At 39.3% G+C, this 19,112-nt stretch overlaps 1 protein-coding gene across 3 annotated transcripts in view; it reads left to right on the forward strand.

Annotated features, from left to right (window-relative positions):
• LOC130361911 (bifunctional heparan sulfate N-deacetylase/N-sulfotransferase 3-like) overlaps window positions 1–19,112 on the forward strand; it is a 361,861-nt gene that overhangs the window by 254,938 nt on the left and 87,811 nt on the right. For all 3 annotated transcript variants that reach the window (XM_056565591.1, XM_056565600.1, XM_056565609.1), the window contains exons 7-8: window positions 11,930–12,112; window positions 17,435–17,531. In XM_056565591.1, the coding sequence (XP_056421566.1) occupies window positions 11,930–12,112; window positions 17,435–17,531 (280 nt within the window). The remainder of the gene's footprint in view (window positions 1–11,929; window positions 12,113–17,434; window positions 17,532–19,112) is intronic.

Below are 19,112 nucleotides of genomic sequence, written 5' to 3' on the forward strand. Positions count from 1 at the left end.
TAGACTCAAGATCAATTGTGACATTCAGGAATAGGACACTCAGGGCTCATGTACATGGTTGTAGATTTGAATGATAAAACTATTTGTAAAAGGTTCCATGGGGCCTCTGGGTAGTTTAAGTGCCACTGCAAAGGGTCCATGTACAAAGCATTGACAAGTGCATGAGCCCTAAGGCTTGCAATTCACTGTGAATATACTGGCAACATACTGTAGCTGAAAGAACAAAAACCTTTACATCAACAGAGCTTTTTTTGCCACTCCATAGAAATGTAAAAATGCCAAAAAAAAATAAAAATAAGTGACTATTGGTATTGGACTTAGTTATAAAGACATACATTATGACAGATACTGTTTGACCTATAACCACTGGCACATTTCAGGAATTTGATATGTACATATGAATACAGGGTCATACAGATAGCCTTAGTGCCTAAGTAGGCCACCTAAGGAGACAACAAGTTAAAAAAATGGGTGGATGGGTGGTTGCCCTGATTCAGTTTGTATCTTGTAGAAATTTAAAGAGGTCATCCAGCTTTTAAAATGTATCCACTATTCAAATGGTAAAGGATAAGTGTCTGATCAAGGGTGTTTTCTGACCACTGGGACTCTCCATGGTCTCCAGAACGGCACCCTTCTCTTACCTTGGAGCACTTTGATCTCCAAAAAGTTGTGCAGTGCTGGGATGTGCAAGTAAAATCTCCACATTTAATCAAGATATCATGCAAGGATACACATAGCAGGAAACAAGAAAAAGATTACATGTTTCTGAAGTCTGAGACACCCTTAGTCATTCCCTTTATGACTAAGGGTGTTTAGACACCAGAAGTACGTAACCTTTTCCCTGTTTCCTGCTATATGTATCCTTGCATGATATCTTGAATAAAATTGACTACTTGCACTTTCCAGCACCAAACAATCTCTTCTTATGTCTATTATTCTTAAGACTGTTGGCTTGCACCGCTCTCTGAGCGCAAGGTTTAGTCAGGTGAGTTGAATACTACAGTGTATGACCTCATTTATATTTATTATTCTTTTTTATGTAGCAATGGAAAATGGACCCTGAATATTTTCTTTTGGTAGACCCAATGTACCCCAGCTAGACAGCGCTCTGATTTATAGATCCCTATCAGTGGTGGATAGAATCTATTCTGCTGTTTAAAAACTGTCACTCATGTGTATCATATAAAACTGGCAGAAAAGAGGGGAATAAAACACACTGGCGGTAAAACTAAAAGCATATGCAAGTGTGTGACCTCTAATATAGATTGGCAGAAAAGGATTGAAATGACTTTATTTTCTGCTAGAAGAAAGGTCAGGAGCTACAATTTTGTGCTATTTTCTACAAGAATATAAGAAATGAAGGTCAGTCTGATTACTGTTACTGAGTAAGTAAACTGTTGCACATATGTATGAAGGTACAAGCTGTTGTACACAATTCATTACAAAGAATAAAAAGTAACAAGGTGGCAGATGACAACATAAGGTCAGTGACTCCAGTACATAAACTGATGTTTAAGCATGACTGGAAAGATAAGAACACCAGCACCAGGGCATTGGCTGCTGCACTATTTACAAAAATTCTACGGTACGTGAAACTTGACTAGAAAGAAAGGAATCATTGGAATTTGTACTGTTTTGTGTATTGACTGTTTTATTGGCCAATAAATAGATAGCGGATCCATGCTCAAGCTTCCCTCTGTAGATTAGAATGTTTTACTATGCATATAAATAGCTCCAAACTGATGCATTATGTGAAATGAAACATATTTATAAATACAAGTAATTATCAACAAATCAATCTTTTTTAAAGGCAGCCCAATCGATATAGACTGTATGCTCTCTTGTTTTCTGCTTGTTGCCATGGGATACGTCTTGTAGGTAGTTTTGCCTGTTGGTCAGGCATGCTCAGTTCTCCTCACACAACCAAATAGACTGCCGCATATATAGCTGCTACACTTCATATAGATCAGGCTGGGTTCACACTACGTTTTTCAACTACGGTTCCCGCATACGTTTTCTATCAAAAACCGTATGGGAAAAAAACGGATGGAACAGTATGGGAAAAAGTAAACTGTATGCGTTTTTAAACAGTGTACTGTTTTTAAAAGTGCATACTGTTCCGTCCGTTTTTATAAAAAAAAAAACACGTTTTTGAAAATTCTGTCCATTTTTATTGGGAGAGGTCTTGGGTGGGTACTTTAGGATGCAAATGCGCATGTGCAAAGAAAAAACGCATACAGTTTTGCCGTATGGAACCGTATACATGTGTGTTTCCCATTGACGTCCATGTTAAAAAAAAAAAGGTATGCGGTTGCAATACGGTTTTAAAACTGGAGTCAAAACCGTGGTTGAACACCGTTTGGAATACTGTTTAAAAATGTATTGCAAGCAAACCGTAAGCAACCGTATGCATCAGGGTGCATACGGTTTTCAATACCGTCCCATACGTTTTCACTAATGAAAACGTATGCGGGAACCGTAGTTGAAAAACGTAGTGTGAACCCAGCTTCACTTACATACTTATGTGTGAGGGAGACGGACTGCCTGAAATTTTTATTATGTCACAGTTGCTTACCTGACTAAAACATATCTATAACCCCTGGGCGACATATGGCGTCCATATACCACATGACCGTCTGGGACATATAGACACATGTCACACATGTAGGGCATGCTTTGATCATTAAAGGAGCTACGCTTGCTTTATAGATGGTGGGTGTCAGCTCAATCTTTTGTACCCTTTCTCACTAATTAAATAAATGGGATTCGCGGCAGGTGGTAGAGATGGCTATTAGCCAGATTCTCACTTTGCTGATAACTACCTAGCATGTATGGTTAGAGGCTTGCTGTACAGAAAGTGCGCGTGTGGATACCACTGTCAATCTATTATTCTAGTGTGTAGGGGGGGGGGTAGCCCTACTTCTCTCTGACATGTGCTGTCAGGTAAAACAAGGATCAGGCATTGGAATTTCACCCAGAGATAAACAGTGCCAGAGATGATAAATAAAGCTGATTAGGACGGTTCACACATTTTGTCATTTCTGTCTGAAGTGGTGAACTATTCCTTACCAGGTAAAGCTTAGGACATGTTTATATTTATGTCTTTGGAGAATTCCACTTCTATAGATTAAACAAACATGTATCCGTTACCTTCTCCTCTTCTATTTTAATGTTGCATGGGCAGCTGTTATAATGTTCCCTAGTCCTAGAGAAGGGAACCCTTGGGGCATTAGAAACAAGACTTATTAAATTTTCACATATAGAGTACACAAAAGAAAATTAATTGGAAAATTGATGGCCAGGGACTTCAGTTTACTCTACTGACCTGTAAATATTTGAGTAAGCTACTGTAAACGTCTAGAGCAATGAAGGGAGCCAGCCATATGTAATCTCTTTTAACCTCCAACAGGAGTTATAATGTATCAGTCTCCATCAATCATTCATTTAAAAGAAAATAAAAAAAAAATGCAAACTGCACACATATTGTGCGGTAAGAAAGCTTGAAAGAAAGACACATTTAACCGCCTCACCGCGAGGTCCCATAGTACAAGTGAAGCCTATGGCAGTAAGGAAGTCAAAGCTCATAATGTTTGCATATTACTAGAGAAGGATGTGAACTCTGGTTCTGTAATTTGTCTCATTCTGCAGATCTGATAGCTCAGCATAGCAATATTAAAATTAAGTGGCAGAATGTATTTGCATCTTTTCAAATCTAATTTGGTTCCTGCTCCAAAATGTTAAGGGGTGATGAAATTTCCTGTTCGTGACAGATGTGTCCTGGGAGGCTATTCAAATGTGTACAATACAGACAGATAGGAAAAAGAGAAGGAAATGTACCCTTGGGCATATACCCTCATCATTAGCTCTCCAAAGACATTACATTAATCATCTCTATTCACTGGTTGGGTGACTGCAAGCAATATTCAGTTCTGTTCATGGAAAAAAGTTGTTTTTGTAAAAGAATGAATATTAACTATCCTTTCTTATGGATTGTGAATGCTTCAGGAAATAAACCCATTTTTACTGTGGATACAATGAAAGCAAAACATGTTTCTTCGCGTCCTTAGTTTGCATATAACAAGCTCAATTAACGTATGGGATGTTACGATGCCATTACAATTCAGTCTCTATATTGTGAAAAAAAAGACGTGTTTTACTGATAATGTATCAGCTATATAGGTTCTGTAGATGCAGATGAAATAAAAAGATACTGGGTGAAAAATATGGCCCAAGGAATCAAAAATAATGGTCAAAACACTGTATTAAAGGATTGTTGTAATGGGAGAAAAGAGTAATATAAGCGGTTATCCCAAGATTTAAATAAAGTTATCCCCTATCCACAGGAAAAGGGCATAACTACCTGTTCTCTGGAGGTCCATCCACTGGTCAGTTGTAAATTGTGCATGCTTGCTCACTGCTCCATTCATTGTCTATGGGACTTCAATACAATGGCAAGTTAAGTGTTTGTTACAGTCCTTGGAGTAACCAATTGGTAAAAAATAATTCTGAAAAGTTATGTGTCCAGCAATGTTCACAAGCCCCATAGAGAATGAATGAGGTGGAGGATAAGCATGCTCACTGCAGCTCCATTAATTCAGGGGACATTGAACCATTGTTCTCATGATAAGTGGTGGTCCGTAAGGTCAGACCCCCAGCGATCAGCGGTCCGCTAATTGTCTCTTATCCCATAGATAGCAAATGATTGATCTTAATATTAATCTAGTGTGACCCCTTTTAGTTGCACTTCATAATGTACTGTTTTTTTTTTTTTTGTATCATGAAATGTACTTCTTTATGTGGGAATTATGTGGGAGTTATCGGGAGCCTTGGTATACTTCGAAATGCCCTCCTGGGCTTTTTTTTTTTTTTTTTTTTGCCTCAACTGCATAATAACAGAAAGGCTGTACAGTATTTTTTACTGAGAGCCTTGTCTGTCAGGTGTATAACAATTACAAAATATAGGTCCCAGTTATTATGAGAACATTGCAAATATGGAATGCATAAGCCAAATAATAATAATAATAACACTCATTGGGGGAGATTTATCAAAACCTGTCCAGAGGAAAAATTGCTGAGTTGCCCAAAGCAGATCAAATAGCTTCTTTCATTCTTCAGAGGCCTTTTCAGAAAAGAAAGAAGTAATCTGATTGGTTGCTATGAGCAACTCAGCAACTTTTCCTCTAGACAGGTTTTGATAAATTATCCCCATTTTTCAATGTGTTTTCATTGACGGGTGACATCCTCCTGCGCTGTGCGGCACCTCAGGCCCGTTAACCACGCTGCTCATGTAGAGTGTGCTGTCGCAGACATTCCCTGCTCTGCGCTGACAAAGACTGGCCAATGCATGGCTGGTATTTGTCAGCGCATTGCCATACCCCCGCACAACCCGTGGCATACCGATAGGGGTACGCATTCCACGGGTTGAGAACCCCTGTATTAGGGAGTGGAACTGTAGCCCTTCAGCTGTTGTGAAACTTAAATAGGCACTGTCAGATACAACAACTTTTGATATACAGTGGTCCCTCAACATACGATGGTAATTTGTTGCAAATTAACCATTGTTAGTTGAAACTATCGTATGTTGAGGGATCCGTGCAATGTTAAGTATAGGAAGTTATACTCACCTGTCCCCGCCACTCCGGACCGTCTCTGCTGCCTAAGATCGTCGCTCTTCATCACCGTCATCACATCGCTGCGCACGCCGCTCCTATTGGATGACGGGACGGCGTGCGCGGCAACACGATGACGACGAAGGAGAGCAACGGCGATGCAGAGGATCCTGAAGAAGATGGTCCGGAGCGCCGGGGACAGGTGAGTGATCATCACCGGACCACATGGGTCCCCTTAAACAGCTATCCGGCGGCAGCTGAAACAGTCTGCACTGCCGGATAGCCGTTTATGTGATGGCCCCGACATACAAAAGCATGGTATGTTGATGCTGCCTTCAACATACGATGGCCTCTGAGAGGCCATCGTATGCGGAAATTTCCATATGTCGGGGCCATCGTAGGTCGGGGGGTTACTGTATAACCAACAGGTTTTGCAATTGCTTTCATTATAAAATGTTCAGTATTTCATACTGAAAAGGCCAGTCAAAAAACTGCCTGCTTGGACACATGCTAATCCTGCTGTTTCCATGCATTATCACCTATGTCATGGACACACTTCCTTGATTGACAGCTGTGAGTGCAGGGCTCACAGCTGGAGGAAAAATCCTCCCACTGTCAGCCTGTGTCCAGCTACTGTCAGTGAGGACAAGCTGGGAGTTGTAGTTTTGCTAATGCTAGGGGAAATGTGAGCAGACAGCATACTGAGGAAGGGGGTGGAGACCTGCAGTGAGGCCACGCCCCCTCCCTTTGAGAGGAATTCTGACTAGTGAGCTAAATGAAAAGTGTAATAAAAAATAAATAAAGGTGCTAGACACATAAAAATAGATGTTTTGGTCAGGATTAGGTATTGAGTGATATATAAAAAAAAAAAATTGTTGGATCTGACGGGTACGGTTTAAACTTCCATCATATCTTGACGGCCAATGGATGAGAGAATGTTGGAAGTTGCAGCTTCACAACAGCTTAAAGTGCTCAGGTTGCACACAGTCATGGTATTGGTTATAGCAGAGACTCTCTTTATTGTGGATGGGTATGCTGCAATATTAATTTTAGAGGGCACAGTAATTGTAAGAGGTGTATATGTCTGATCTCTTCTGTGTGCAGCTAGGCCTGCGGTTGCTGTGGCAACGCCTGAGCCAATCCTGTCTTGTGGACCACTGGTCAATGGGGTGTCACCTTAATGTCCCCACTCTGCTTAGCCTGGCTATTTATGCTTTCAGTTGCCACTCTGACCTTGCTTGTGAAAGGGTGTACTCTCTAGTTAGCTTACTACTGCATCTAGTCTGTATTCTGGTTCTTTGATGTTAATATTCGTTTAACCCTTTTCTGACGATTTGGCACTTTTGTAGTTCTCTTGTCTATTGGACAGACTTGCTGACAATTCTATCTCTGTTAGTTTGTTCCTCTCTGTGTTTTGTATCATGTGTATGTTAGTCCATTGTTTCCTGACCATTTCTTCCTGATCTGTACTGCATTGTGTATTGTTTATTATTTTGACTTGTGACGCCCTTGAACTTAGTCCAGAGTAGGGACTTTCTCCAAGTTGTGGTATCACTATTTAGGGCGATTAGGCAAGTAGGCATCTGGATGAGAGCAGGAGTGCACTATTTCTTGCCCATACGTGACAATAATGCTTTATGTTTCATGCAACAACAATGTAAAGTAATAAGTGGTGGTAGAACTACAAGTTCCTGCAGCTTTTTGTTGGGTGAGGCTACCAGTGGGCAGGGATTTTTTTACCCATAAAATATTAACAGTTGACATTCTGATGCATGAAAATTATATATACTGGCAGTTGAAAATGTCTGCTTTTTTTTTTTTTTTTTTTTTTTACAAAACCTTGACTTTTATAGCCCATATTAGCTATGAAGGTTTATTGCTAAGATAAGAAGAATCGGAATGTTCAGCGCGGGTAATGTGCAAAATATCTTCGTCTTTATTATTTATAAGCCTGCATAACAGGAATACATGTGATGAATTTCAAGTGCCGATCTGCACCCTTAGTCATACATTGTATGACTAAGGGTGCAGATTGGCACTTGAAACGCGTTACATGTTTTCCTGTTATACTGGTTTTTAAATAATAGAAAATGTTTTGCACGTTACCCGCGCTGGACATCACTATTGTACTATTCAGTTTTCATGCCTGCCATAGCACTCTCCAGGCTGCGGGCGAGATACATGGTGAGCTGGAAGTGCGCTGCCACTACACCTCTCTATATTGCTAAGATATGACATTTTTTTCTCATAAAAAAGGACAACATGAATTATGAGGATTGATTGATTAAATCTTTAGTTTGAGAGTGCCTGGATTTTTTTGATTTTAACCTACAGTTTTCAAATGAACACTCTGCGTGACATTGTTGCAGTATATTATCTTCCCAGATATTAATTACACATGGCCTGGAACATAGTAACTGTGACAGCCATGGTCTGCATTTCACCTGATATTACAACATATATTTTATTTAAATTACATTACCAATTATCTTTATAGGAAAATACTAGCAGGATTAGGTGATTCTTTTTTGTTTGAAATCTATTGCAATTAAAATACATTTGTTCTTTTATTATTATTTACTATTAACATTATTTTACACCGAGTTACCCCATATAGATTAGATAAAATAATGCAGAGTTCTATGGGATTGTCCAATGATCTTGTGTATATAGGGGATTCCTGGCTACCTGATGACAGCAGATGTTAGAGGGTTCAATTGCACAGAATGAACAATAACAGTGTATACTTACTGCTATGTATTCACAGTCATCTCAAGGAGCCCTATCCTGCTTCATGCAATCAGTGTGTATTCAAGATTGACAAGGTACATCAATAGATAACCTCTTATGGGCTTATACGTTGAATATTTTACTCATAATAGATTATTCACAAGACTAAATTAATCCATAAAGTTCTGGAGACATTCCTTTTCTTTATTCATCAACTTCTTGTTCATTGTACAAGGTATAATTGCCCTACCATCTTGCTTTATAGTCAGATGTCAACTCTCACAGAGATTCCTGTTGTGGCGTTTCAGAGAAGCACCCCCTTACTCAGGGGCATGGTTGATGATGTGACATTACAAAATGTGAATGAGGAATGAATGTGAGTGAAGCCCTGGTGCTAAGAAGAAACATTATAAGGGTGAATGACTTCAAAGTTATGGACCGTGGTTGTTACAATGAATTTAGTATTGTTTACTGACAGTAGCAGTATATAATGTCCTCAGTAAAAAAAATGGAGCTCCGACAACTGAAGATGCTGCACAGTACAGAATGTATTTTTTCACCTGTTTACATTTGTAGAAGAAATCAAGATGTACAGTATATATTTTAATGATATTAGGATTACAGATGAGCAAATTTATAGTAGTTTGATTTGTCACAAACTTCTCGGCTCGACAGTTGATGACTTTAGCCTGCATAAATTACTTCAGCTTTCAGGTGCTCCGGTGGGCTGGAAAAGGTGAATACAGTCCTAGGAGAGAGTCTTCTAGGACTGTATCCACCTTCTCCAGCCCACCAGAGCACCTGAAAGCTGAACTGATTTATGCAGGCTAAAGTCATCAACTGCCGAGCTGAGAAGTTCGTGACAAATCAAATTACTGGAAGTTCGCTCATCTCTAATTAGGATATATGTATATATATACATATATATATATATATATATATATATATGTATATACATCAGACTCCAGTTTATCGTATTCTTGTTGTCCCTGTGTTATTAGAGATTCCTGTGGTTTATCTGTTAACCTAAAAATGATCTCTTAATTAATAAATTGAATTACTGGTTTAGCATAATACATTGTTTATTTTATGGTAAGCCAAGATTGGCAAACAATACCTCGCCAGAAAGGTCCCACTATACTGTATTATATGTTGTTGCCTACCTTGGCCTTTCTTCTTCAGGATTTTTGGGGGAGATTCATCAAAACCTGTGCAGAAGAAAATTTGCTGGGTTACCAATGGCAACCAATCAGATCGCTTCTTTCATTTTTGAAAAGGCCCTTGAAAAATAAAAGAAGCAATCTGATTGGTTGCTATGGGCAACTCAGCAGCTTTTTGTCTTGACAGGTTTTGATAAATCTTCCCCTTTGTTCCTCATTTCCTTTTTAGTCTGCTCAAGTCTGATAAGATGGAGCACAACTGAAATGATAGAATAGAACAGACATTTTTCCCAGTCCAGGCTTTCTATAACAAGCCGGAATAGGGAGGATGTCAGTCAATCTCTGCTGGACATGGACAATTCTCATATATGAAAAAGAGAGAAATATTGATAATATGGGCAAAATTGCAGAACTGCGTGGCAACCCAGTGGTTGCAACCTGTCACCTCTGGGTCACATTGTATGAAGGCGAATGTGTGCACTTCTCCTTATGGCGTTAGATTTAGACTCTTGTTTTTATTGCATATCTTATTTACCTAGCAAAGAAACAGCAAGTACATATTTCTTTCTAGCCTCCCTATGCTTTGTAAACAATGACAGATCAATAATATCTGCTGCACGGGGTTATAGTTCAGGTGATAAAGATCTGCTCAAAAATCTTATTTTCTTCTCTGTAGGGAGCTCTTATAAGTCTATCAAGTTGAAAAAAGGCAGAATATTATTTCTTCTGTCCTATGCTTCTAAAGTACTGCACTGCTGACCTCCGTAAAGTTATGGAGTCTTATAAGCACCGGCAGTCTCTTACATGTTTCACTTGGGAAAGAGGCAGAAAACCAGGCGCGGCGCACACAATGTACAGTACAACTATCTGACTGGCAATTCAAAGCTGGTAGTTACAGAGCTGCAGAAAGGAAGGACATTGTATTTATTTCACAAGATGACTAGTTTTATTTGGATTCCAAAAAGCTGAGGTACAGTAAGGACTATAACGTGAAGGTCAATGACACAAATATTCACTATTTAATATTTCTTAGCATTTTGTTATGTCTTACGCAATCTTGTATCTATAGTATATAAGAAATATCACATGCAGAATTGTTCCAACCTGCAACATATTTTTATTAAACAATTAATACATATTATTGATTCATTTCTCAGTATTTTCAGTTTATTACAGTGCTCTTTGCATAGATATACAGGGTGATTCAAAAGGGATGTTGCAAAACGATAGCCTTGGTATTCATAACCAAGAGAACATACCACAAATGTATTAACATGAAAAGACACAAAGTCTATCCAAACGTTATCTAGACATTACAAATGTTCAAAATGATCAGTATATATGTACAACCTGAGAGAACGCACCACTGAAATAGTAGAGTCATCTGGACAGTACTGGATTACTACCTAGATATCTGCTGTGTAACCGGCATACAGCAATGATAAGTACTGGAAGGATTACTATTTTTAAATAAAAGTAATTTAAAAAAATAAAAGATTTAAAAAAAAAAATTCCACTGGAGGACCCCTTTAACATATTAAACAGGTACTCTAGCTTTAACAACTTATCTCCTATTTAAAAGTTAGGGGTTAAAGGAGTAGTCCAGTATTGAAAAACTTATACCTTATCCTAAGGATAGGGGATAAGTTTCAGATTGCGGGCGTCCGACCGCTGTGACCCGCACAATCTCCCTTACGGGGTCCCGGTTCTCCGGCCAGATAGCGTGTGTCAACCACCGCAGGAAGCAGCAGCTGACACGCCCCTTAGGATAGGGGATACGTTTTTCAGTCCTGAAATACTCTTTAAGAGTCTGACTGGCTGGGGGTCTGACCTCTGGGACCTTGTAATCTAAAGGAATGGGGCCCTGAATGTCCAAGCATGCATTCTTTATGAGAGTGCCAAAGATACACAAGGCTGAGTTTTACTTAGACACTTACTTTAACACATAGAATTTTTTTTTAAATCATATATATATATATATATATATATATATATATATATATATATCATTTATTAAATCTGTATAGCTGAAAATGAAATAGATACTAGGTTCATTTACCTAAAAATATGTTATAGGAGGAGTGGACATTTCTTAATTTTTTTCTTGCTTTCATGACATACAGTTTTCTTTGAAACCAGTTCAGTGAGTAAGCAAAAAAGGCATTCATGCTATGTTTTACTTGTGGTAAAAAGATAAAAAGAAGTTAACTGGTACTGTAATAAACATTAAAACGTTTGTAACAGCCTAATACGTTTCACAGTCATTACACTTATAGGTAATTTAAGCTGTTCTGAAGATATGTAGTGCAATAAAAGATATGTAAAAATAAAATTGAATAGAAATTTCCCAATGAAAAATGTATAGCATTACTGTCCCCTGGTGGTATAACAGTTAACTGCAAGATTTTCCTTCCTAATTTCCTATTGCAGATTAGCATCTTCATGACCCACTTGTCCAACTATGGCAATGACAGGCTCGGTTTATATACTTTTGTTAATCTCGCCAAATTTGTACAAACCTGGACTCATTTAAAGTTGCAAACTCTTCCTCCAGTTCAGCTGGCTCACAAATACTTCCAGCTCTTCCCGGAGCAGAGAGATCCTGTCTGGCAGGTAAGTGTGCCCATTAAATTAAATATTTTGTGTACTGTCGGAATAAAAATAGTTATAAGCCTAGATTTTTCTCCAATTATGCTCTGCTGTATTTCTCTGCACATAATATTGTAGACAGAAAGTATTTCAATGTATCTTTATACAGCTCACATAACAATAAGAACCCTCCTACTCCTCAATGGAATAGATGAGGAATACTGAAATGCTTCAATGGGAATTATATTCAGTCAGCTGCTGAAATAGTGGAATACAGCCAAATTCTCCGTAGATGCAGTTGCAGGGCCCCTTAGCAGTGTTATTGGAAAATAAGAAAGCTTTCTATAGAAATCAATAGCAAAGTACAACACTAATGATAAACTCTTTACATAACATTTTTTATTTAATGGATTAATCAAAAAATATTGTATTACCCATCAAAAAATTATACAATGGAAAGAGAGATCCAGCAAACCAGTAAAAACAAACACTTGTAATTAAAGCAATTCCACAAAATACAGAAGTAGGAAATGCGGAAAGACTACAGACTGCCAATGCATTTTAGGACCTCTAGGGTTTTTTACTCATGAACTTATGAGTAAGGGCATGAGATGTCCGAAATACATTGATTGTCAGTACTCTTTCTAAATGTTCTACTGCTGTATTTTATAGAATTGCTTTTAAAGAGGTACTCCGCTGCTAGACATCTTATCCCCTTATCCCCTATCAAAAGGCCCTGCTGCTGTCCCCCGCCCCCCTGTGATCTCCAGCAGCACCAGGACATTCTAAACAAACGCTGGGTTCCTGTACCAGTGGTCGTGACGTCACGGCCAGGCCCCTCGTTACATCACACCATGCCCCCTCCATTCATGTCTATGGAAGGGGGCGTGTCAGTCGACACTCCCCCTTCCATAAACATGAATGGAGGGGGTTTGACGTGACGTTATGAGGGGGCATGGCCATAATGTCACCATCACGGCCTCCAGCTCCGAGCGTTCTGAACTAACGTAAAAATTATTGTTTAAATGTTTTTTACTTGATCAATAGAATCGTTACATCCTTTGTGATGTTCTATATGCTTCCCAGTATCTCTGTTGCAATGGTTGAGCTAGACACTACCCTCATTTATGAATTGAGCCAATTTTAATGTAGTCCCTTCAGTTTCACAAAAGCAATTGGACAGTCTAATATAATTATAAGGATTAAGTTTTATACCTGGATCTTTGCAGTCAGTGACAGGTGGAAGTCTAAAGTTCACCACAGTGACCGAAATAACTCAAAATGGATAATCCAAAACTATAAACCAAACATGTAAGTCCAAAAGGACCTTGGAGTGCAAAACCTCTTTTACTATAACCCCCCGCTTTAAAGCTTCAATGTTTTATTGCTCCATTTTAAAATAACATGACCATTAGCCTCTGAACCCCTGATGCCAAAAAACATGGTTCCAAAAAACATGTAGGGAAGGCTAGTTATTAATATGTTTTAGTATCAGGTCACAAGTGTTCTTTAAAGATGCACTAATAGAGCACCTCAAGTGAGAGCACATACCTCCATATAGGATATACTCACCTGCTGGCTTTAACATTTTACTTTGGAAAACTATTTTAGAATAGAGCAATAAAACATTGAAGTTTTAAAGAGGTGGTTTATAGTTAAAGGGGGTTTGTGTCCCAAGGTCCTTTTGGATATACAAAGTTTGGTTTATAATACTGACAGATCACCAGTCACATCATTCAATAAACATCAGTGACCCAGTTCCACTGGAAGGCATATATGCCCATGCCACAAGACTGACAGGACAGCATTAAAGGGGTACTCCACTGGCCAGCATTCAGAACATTTAGTTCCGAACACTGCGTGCGCGCTGCGGGGGTTGGCATCGGCCCCCTCGTGATTTCACTACCCTCCCTGTCAATGCAAGTCTATGAGAGGGGGCGTGGTCGCCATGCCCCCTCCCATAGACTTGCATTGAGGTGGTGTGGCATGATGTCATGAGGGGGCATTGCCAACCCCCACAGCTTGCACACAGTGTTTGAAACTAAAGGTTCTGAATGTTGGCCAGTGGAGTACCCCTTTTTAATGGCATTCCAGGCCACAGGGCTGACAGTGATGTAATGATATTAAGGAGCTTAAGTAATGACTGTTCACAGGTGTCCATATTGCCTCTGCCCTGCTTTTCTATGAACTGCCCTGATATGCTGTTGTGCTCATCATTACATGCCATATCCCTAGAGAAATGAATATCTCCCATGTCATGATTCAGATTGTGTCTGTGGAAATGTCAAAGTCATAGATAATCCAGCTTTCCTATGGCCTTAAATAGCAAACCTACAGTCACCACTATCTCACTTCAATATAACTATGTATGCATGTACATATGTATCTGAGTTGCTAGAGTGGAGGAGAGTTGGGGAGGTTGAGGACCTACAGTACACTCACTTTAGCACATCACGCATTGTCACGTTTGGTACCTTGTGTTAGTTAAAAAGTGTGTTCATGAACTGCAGGTGCAGAGGGTGTAACCACTGTATGGTCAACAGAGGGGTCACTATTATTTTTTGGAACACACAATTTAAATTATTAATATTGGGGGAAGAAAGTGGGACTAAATAAAGGAATAATTACATTATGGGAGCAAAAAGACAGCATTATGACAGTGTAGAGACACAAAAAAGTATTATCATTTTCTAGTGGGCACAATGTAGGAATTTAACTGTGTGAGGAATAACCTAAGCACTAGCCCTAGTACTTTGTAGAAGACACTAACTGGGGTTAGTCAAGAAGTCATAATGGCCGCCTGGATAAGATACAAAAAAAAAGGAGAGTAGATAACTCCAATCAGAGAAGATGTGTCCTTTATTCAACGGATATAACTGATCAATATTCACACTTTTGGGATTATTCTTCTAATCCTTTAATCCCTTCCCGCACTGGGACGTATGCATACGTCCTAGCGATCTCCTGCATTGCCGCGGGCAGTGCAGGAGATCGGCAGCGGGACCTGCCGCAGCTGCCAGGGCCACGATTGCGCTGGTTCTGGCAGCATTAACCCCATAGATGCCATGATCTATCCTGATCACGGCATCTATGGTGTTGACAGGGGGAAGTGTGCTCCCCCTGTTCACCAACGGCATCTCCGTGATACGATCGTGGGTCGCCGTTGGTTGTTATGGCAGCAGGAGGCCAGATCATGTCCTCCTATCTGCCTGCTACGGAAGCCTGTGAGATCCAGCCAGAGGCTGGATCGCTCAGGCTTTACTGTGTGCAGCTCATACTGTGCTGCAGTACAAATGTATTAAAGCATAGTATAACCTGTAAAAAGTAAAAAAAATTATAATAAAAGGTTGTCCAATGCATGTATGAAGAGTAAAAAAAAATGCCCCTTTCCCAATAAAACCCTGTATTGTCATCAAAGAAGATCAAAAACACAAATCATATACATTATAGGTATTGCCACGTTCATAATGACGTGCACTAAAAACTCTAATGTAAATTATCCAGCACGGGGAACATCGTAAAAGAACAAAAAAGCACAACATTTTGGTAAAAATAGCAGATTAAAAAAGATAAAAAGGTAGCATGTATCGCAAAAATGATACCAATAAAAAGTACAGCTCATCCCGCAAAAAATAAGCTCTCATTCAATGGCCTCAGACGAAAAATAAAAAAGTTACGGCTGTTGGAAAATGAATTTTGCTTAGAAAAGGAAAAACAACATATAAAGCTATATAAAATGGGTATCGCCATAATCGTACTAACCCTCAGAATAAATATAACATCACTTTTACCACACAGTGAACACCGTTAAAAAATTATAGAAAAAGAACGCAGAAATGTTACAGATTTTCACAATATTTTGGAGTTTTTCGCAGAAAATGCTGCATGTGTCAACAAAAATGCACCACTTATATGGAGTACAATATGTCCCGAAAATATCATCTCAGAATCGCTCCACTCAGAAAAAGCATTCTAAGGTTATTACCATTAAAAGAGACGCAGTCAAAAAAAAAAAAAAAAAGAGCTTGGTCATTAAAGTAAAAAATGGGTCCATCCTTAAGGGGTTAAGGCAATAGCTGCTAAATTAATGGGTCCCTTAAAAGTTCCCTTAAGACCCAGTGATTCAGCTAAATGTTACAGAAGGGCTTTGACAGGGGCTCAAGATTCTTTAGCCACATTCTACTAATCAAATATAAAACCTAATATAGAATTCTGAGAAACAGTATATATTATAGCATAGCTGTGCATGCAATTCTCTTGTGTAAAGGAATTGTCTCTAGGCATTTTTATATTTTTTTTTTGTGCGAAAAGATAGGAAAGTCGAGATTAAAATCCAGAATAATATATATATATTTCATTTTCATGCCATATCACCTGGTCCTAAATTGAACATTTATCATATGTACAGCATCCTGGAATTAATGATGCTTTGAGAAAAACAATAGTAATAACATTTTATTTTTCAAGCATGCATTTTTTACTGGATTAGTCTGTTTAAATGCCGACATATTGCTTTCATCAAAACGTATATGAAGAAAAAGATGCATTTTATTTCATGCAATTATTTTATTTTAGTCTCATTTATCATACATCATATTTTGCTATTGTCATAAAGCAACAAATACCATATTTATCGGGGTATAACACGTACCAGCCTATAACACACACCCTCATTTTTCCAAGGAAATTTGGTTAAAAAAGGTTTCTTACCCAAATATCCTTGAGGGTGCTTGTACATGCGTGTTGTACCCCGATAAACTGTTTCTGGCCCCGCAGAAGCCCCTGCGGTCCATTGATCTAAGGCGGTCGCTTAAAATCCTGTAACTGCAGAGGCTTCTGCGAGGCCAGAGTCACGCTGCCGCCCCATATTTACCTGTCGGCGCACTCCTTCAGGCTCCGGGAGCGTCCTTTGCTGTCAGCACGCAGCGCACAGCGACAGCGCAGGATGCTGCCGGAGTCTGAAGGAGCACCAACAGGTAAATATGAAAGCCGGGATGGGGAGGGACACAGGAATGGGGCGGCGGCCCTCGCAGAAGCCGCTGCAGTTACATTATTTAAAGCGGCAGCCTTAAATCAATGAACCGTAACGGCTTCTGTGGGGCCAGAAAGAGTTTATCTGCGTATAACACGCAGATAGACTTTAAGCTTAAACTTTTTGCTTAAAAAATGAGTTCTACATGCCAATAAATACGGTATTTAGTTATAAACATGAACCTAAGATATACCGCTCTGGTCTTAGTAACAAATTTATCATGTGGGACCCTCAAAATAAAATAACATGCAATAAGTTATTATTCATTTAATGAGGGAGATGAGGGAGATTCAATTCTCACATATATTTTACAGAATCCCTGTGATGACAAACGTCATCGAGACATTTGGTCAAATGAAAAAACCTGTGATCGACTGCCAAAATTTCTCGTTGTGGGACCACAGAAAACTGGTAAGAATTGGCTTCTATACTGATATAAAATATAGATATAATAAATATCACCACATCACATGAACAGTTTTACAGAGATATGTGTACATTTCTCCTCATGACACTGAAGTGTTTCATAGTTAAATACGAAATTCATGCATCTCTTGTACAGAAGATATGTAAAAGGTTTATTCTTTAGACATGCAGTACAGTTGGAAAGCTTTTGACCCCATTAAAGGAGTACTGCAGCCATAGACAACTTATCCCCTATCTACAGGATAGGGGATAAGTGTCTGAGAGTGGGGACCTACGATCTCCCGTATGGGGACCCAACATTACCGGGGCTCTGCACGGCTAATGTTCATGTTGTCGACCTCACTTAGAGGTTGACAGACACGCCCTCTCCATTTAGCTCAATGGGAGAGACGGGGATGCCCGAACAATGCATCTCTGCCTCTCCTATAGAGATACATGGAGGGGGCATGTCGGCCGTGGCTTTATGCTTCAGCCGACATACCTCCTTCACAGGGAGAGCCGGGGCCCCAAACAGAAGATTGCAGGGCTTCCCATCGTTTGGACCCCACCCACCCCAATCAAATACATAAGTTGTATTAGGCTGCAGTACTCCTTTAAATTTTTTTTCACATTTTGTTATATTGCGCCCTTGTGCTGAAATGAAAAACTAAATTTTATTTTCCTCCCATCATTCCGCACTCAATACCCCAAAAGTGAAAACATTTTAAAAAAATTTGCTTATTTACTGAAAAGAAAAAACTAAAATATTGCATTAATATAAGTATTCAGAACCATTACTAAGTTGAAGCATCTTTGGCAGATAATACAGCCTTTAGTCTTCTTCAGGATTATACCACAAGGTTTGCATATCTGGATTTGGGGATTTTCTGCCAATATTCTCTGCAGATACTTTCAAGCTCTGTCAGGTTGGATGGGGACCATCAGTGGAAGCCATTTACATGTCTCTCCGTCTCTCCATAGATGTTCAATTGGGTTCAAGTCAGGGCTCTAGCTGGGCCACACAAAGTTGTCTCTAAGCCACTCCTCTGTTGTCTTGGATTTATTCTTAGGGTCATTGAGGGAGAATTATCAAAACCTGCGCAGAGGAAAAGTTTACCAGTTGCCCATAACAACCAATCAGATTGCTTCTTAAATTTTTTTAAAAGGGCCTCTGAAAAAATGAAAGAAGCAAACTGAATGGTTCCTATTGGCAACTGGTCAACTTTTTCTCTACAGAGGTTTTGGTAAACACCCCCCCCCCCCCCAATGTTTTGTCCAGAGTGCTGTAAACCTGTTTGTCAGGTTTTCATTGAGAATATCTCTGTACTTTGCTCCATTCAGCTTTCGATCAATCCTGACCAGTCTCCCTGTCCCCTGAGCATGATGCTGCCACACCTATGCTTCTTTGTAGGGATGGTGTTGGGCAGGTGATGAGCAGTGCCTGGTTTCCTAGAGACATGACACTTAGAATTGAGGCTAAAAAGTTTAATCATGGTTTTCCCAGAAAATCTTGTTTCTCATAGTCTAAGTCCTTTAGGTACTTTTTACTAGGTACTTCTGGAAGTTTCTACCATTCGCTCACAGGAT

The sequence above is a fragment of the Hyla sarda genome, chromosome 1, assembly GCF_029499605.1.
Source record: "Hyla sarda isolate aHylSar1 chromosome 1, aHylSar1.hap1, whole genome shotgun sequence".
Lineage (NCBI taxonomy): Eukaryota > Metazoa > Chordata > Amphibia > Anura > Hylidae > Hyla > Hyla sarda.